At 35.0% G+C, this 3,156-nt stretch overlaps 1 protein-coding gene across 1 annotated transcript; it reads right to left on the minus strand.

Annotated features, from left to right (window-relative positions):
* Positions 1–1,261: 1,261 nt before the first annotated feature.
* LOC103440677 (probable 2-oxoglutarate-dependent dioxygenase AOP1) lies at positions 1,262–2,779 on the minus strand. The gene is made up of 3 exons (XM_008379366.4): positions 2,329–2,779; positions 1,728–2,052; positions 1,262–1,636 (listed from the first exon to the last, which is right to left on the minus strand). The coding sequence occupies exons 1-3, from the start codon at positions 2,700–2,702 to the stop codon at positions 1,367–1,369; spliced, it is 969 nt and encodes a 322-aa protein (XP_008377588.3). The 5' UTR covers positions 2,703–2,779; the 3' UTR covers positions 1,262–1,366.
* Between the last annotated feature and the right edge of the window lie 377 nt (positions 2,780–3,156).

Consider the following 3,156-nt stretch of genomic DNA (forward strand, 5'->3'; position numbering starts at 1 on the left):
TGTTTTATTTTTTTTCATAATTATTTTGGTAAACTTCTCATAATTTGAATGATTTTTAATGTTTGGTTTTTCTATGCTTAGTTTATGCAGAAGATAGTTATGACGTGGAAAACCTTACTGAAAACATCATCAACATAACTCTTGAAGGCAATAGATCAAGCCAAAGTTCCAATGCAATTTCATGATGATCGATGTAAATCGAGGATTTTGTAAATTGAGGTTTAAACTTTTGAGAATGATTTCATAACCTTGAAAACAAAAACTGTTTCATTTTGCATATCCTTGCACATTTAAAATTTGTAATAGATTAGTAGTGTATGTATTATTTTTTTATTAGGCTCTTATTTTCAAGTGTAGATGTAGTACTTAAACGACAAATGTGTTTTAATGTTTTGAAGTAATATTTATGTGGCAATGTGTGGTATGTGCAAATTTAAGAAAAAAAATATATTTTTTCTTAACGGGTCATAACGGGTCATAACGGGTCGGGTCACTTTACCCGTTGGGTAAAGTGACACAACCTGTTAAGGACCCGTTAAGATAACGAGTGTGACACGACACGACCCGTTAAGATAACAGGTATTACACGAAAACGACACGAACACGACTGACACGACCCGTTTGCCAGGCCTACCCAAGACCCCCGTCACTCTTCCCGAATCCCCATACCTTACTCATCCCTTCCCCCATCCAAAACCTAAACCCCCCATTTTCACATATCCAATCCTCAATTTCCCAATTCTCAGAATCCTAAAATCCCACTCAAACTCATATTTTAATTTTACTCGAATATCAAATCTCATTTTGTTTGAAATATCCACGCCACCACCATTTGGTTCAAGATTCAAATAAGATTTTTTTGTATTCCAATATAATCTAATCTAATCTCAACTAAATTATATTATTTATTGATGGAGATTTATAATCTATTATTGATATGATTATAAATATGTTTTATGTTTGTCTACTCATTTAATTATTGGAATTTTGTTTACTGATTAATTGGTATATGTTTTTTTTGTTTTTTTTGTTGATGTGTAGTGTAGAGATAAGAAATATGGAAAGGTTTTTCAAGCTAAAGAGCATATTTGCAATGGAACATTTTTAGATTATGAAACATCGTCATAGACGCTTGAATTAGAATTTTATAGCTTGTAATGTTGTTTGCGTATGATTCATGAATGAAATGTATTATAATTTAACTTTTAAATGTTATTTTTATCTATAAATTTTTTTAACTTTATTATTGGGACCTCTCGAGTTTAAAATTTTGGATCCGCTAGATTTATTTAACTACACTGGTACGTAGTTCATATAGATTTATTTTACACAAAGGAATAGATTTATTTTACAAAATCGTAATTTGCTAAGCAGACAAAACCAAGTCTTGGACTCCACAGTAAGTTTTCAAAGCAGACTGAGCTCTCTGGCCAGCCTCCGTGTAGTAGAACCCTAGAAATTCAACGTGATCAAAGGGCTTAAAAAGCAAAGGGTGCTCTTCATCCACAACTTCCTCCGGGGCTTTTATAATATAACCTGCCTTTGGGATGGAGAACAATCCAGTTGAGTACCTAGCCTCATTTCCACTCATCATCACTCTATGATATGGAGAATGTAGTCGACCGTTTGTCCATGCCTACAAAATCATCAGCACAATGTTAATTTTGATTTCTTTGATTCTTTCACGACCGTTAGTACGTAAATCGAATGAGCAGGAATCAACTCACATGAAGAGAGTCGCCAATCATGGCGATGAAAGAGTGCGGTGATGAAGGCTTGACTTTGATCCATTTGCAAGCTTTTGTTTGCACTTCTAAACCATCAACTTGGTTTTGATACAAAATGGTGACAATGTTCTTGTCTGTGTGAGCGTTTATCCCCAACTTACTTTCCTTGGTTTCAGGTCCTTTATATTTCATCACTCGAAGAAGGTAGTTGGTTGATTCTACATGCTCCTCAAAGTATTTTTCTAGTCCCAAGCTCTCCAGAATCATCCTTCTGATTATTTGATCCAACTCCGAAACTTGCTCTGAGAATGATTGTATGCTTGTGCTGCCACCCAAAAACAAAAATTACGAACTCCGAATATTTGATTATGAAATAAAGGGTAACAGTCTGTTGCTGGTTGTCTGAGATATGTCATTAGGTTAATAGAATGTTAATCTGAAAAACATATTTATGTAAATCTGTCCGATCAGATTGACATTTTGGCAAAATAACATGTTAGATTGTTTGATAAGATAATAACACATAAACTATGAATTATTAATGTGCATATATGAGTACGAAAATATTAAAAAATTAGGAGAAAGGATTAATGCTATGAACCAAAATCTCGGGTTTCCTTGAGGCCACAAGGTATTTGTCAAGCTTTCAACTTGTTCATAGACATTTGCATCGTCAAACCCCATGCTCTCGTATAGTGGCACCATGGGGTACTGCCCAACATACCCATGGTAGGGCTTTTTAGAAACATTCTGTAATTTGGTTTGTAAAGGAAGGTCGAAAAGTTCTTCCATTGATTCAATTGTTGACTTTCGAATGTCAGAAGGCACTTTGTTGAACAAGGCCTCGAAGCAGCCATACTCTTCGAGCGCATTATGGACTTGAGCTCTCACTAAGTCCCACTCTTTGGTTCCTTGGTTGAGGTCTGGTTTGGAGAAGTCTATGATGGGAAGTCCGAGTGGGGTTTCTGATGCCATTGTGTATATATATGCTGTTTTAATTTGGTTGATGGAGAGGAGGAAACAGGCAGCTTCGTTGAGTTTTAGATGAAGATCGAAATCTCGACTGGGCCTATTTATACAATTTAGATGATGGAGTGAAAGGAGGGAAATGTGAGAATAGTGACGCTGACAAAAGAAGATGCATAATATAATAAGGGAATATCTGAAGGAAGTTACAGACTAAATTATGAAGTTATGAAACTATTTGAAACACCATAGAACCATCATATCTTAAACCGTATAATCTCACATCCAACAAAAACTTAAAATGTTAAAAGTTCTCTCCCTAAGGAACATATCTTTAAAGAAATTGCATGCACTTGCGTTTAGATATTCTGGTCCAACCATTGCCGATTAGCCAAAGCTGTTGATATTGCCTAAGTATCTCTTAAATTTCAGACAAATCCTGGAAAATTTTGGCTTCCCTCCT

The sequence above is a fragment of the Malus domestica genome, chromosome 17 (genome assembly GCF_042453785.1).
Source record: "Malus domestica chromosome 17, GDT2T_hap1".
Classification (NCBI taxonomy): Eukaryota; Viridiplantae; Streptophyta; class Magnoliopsida; order Rosales; family Rosaceae; genus Malus; species Malus domestica.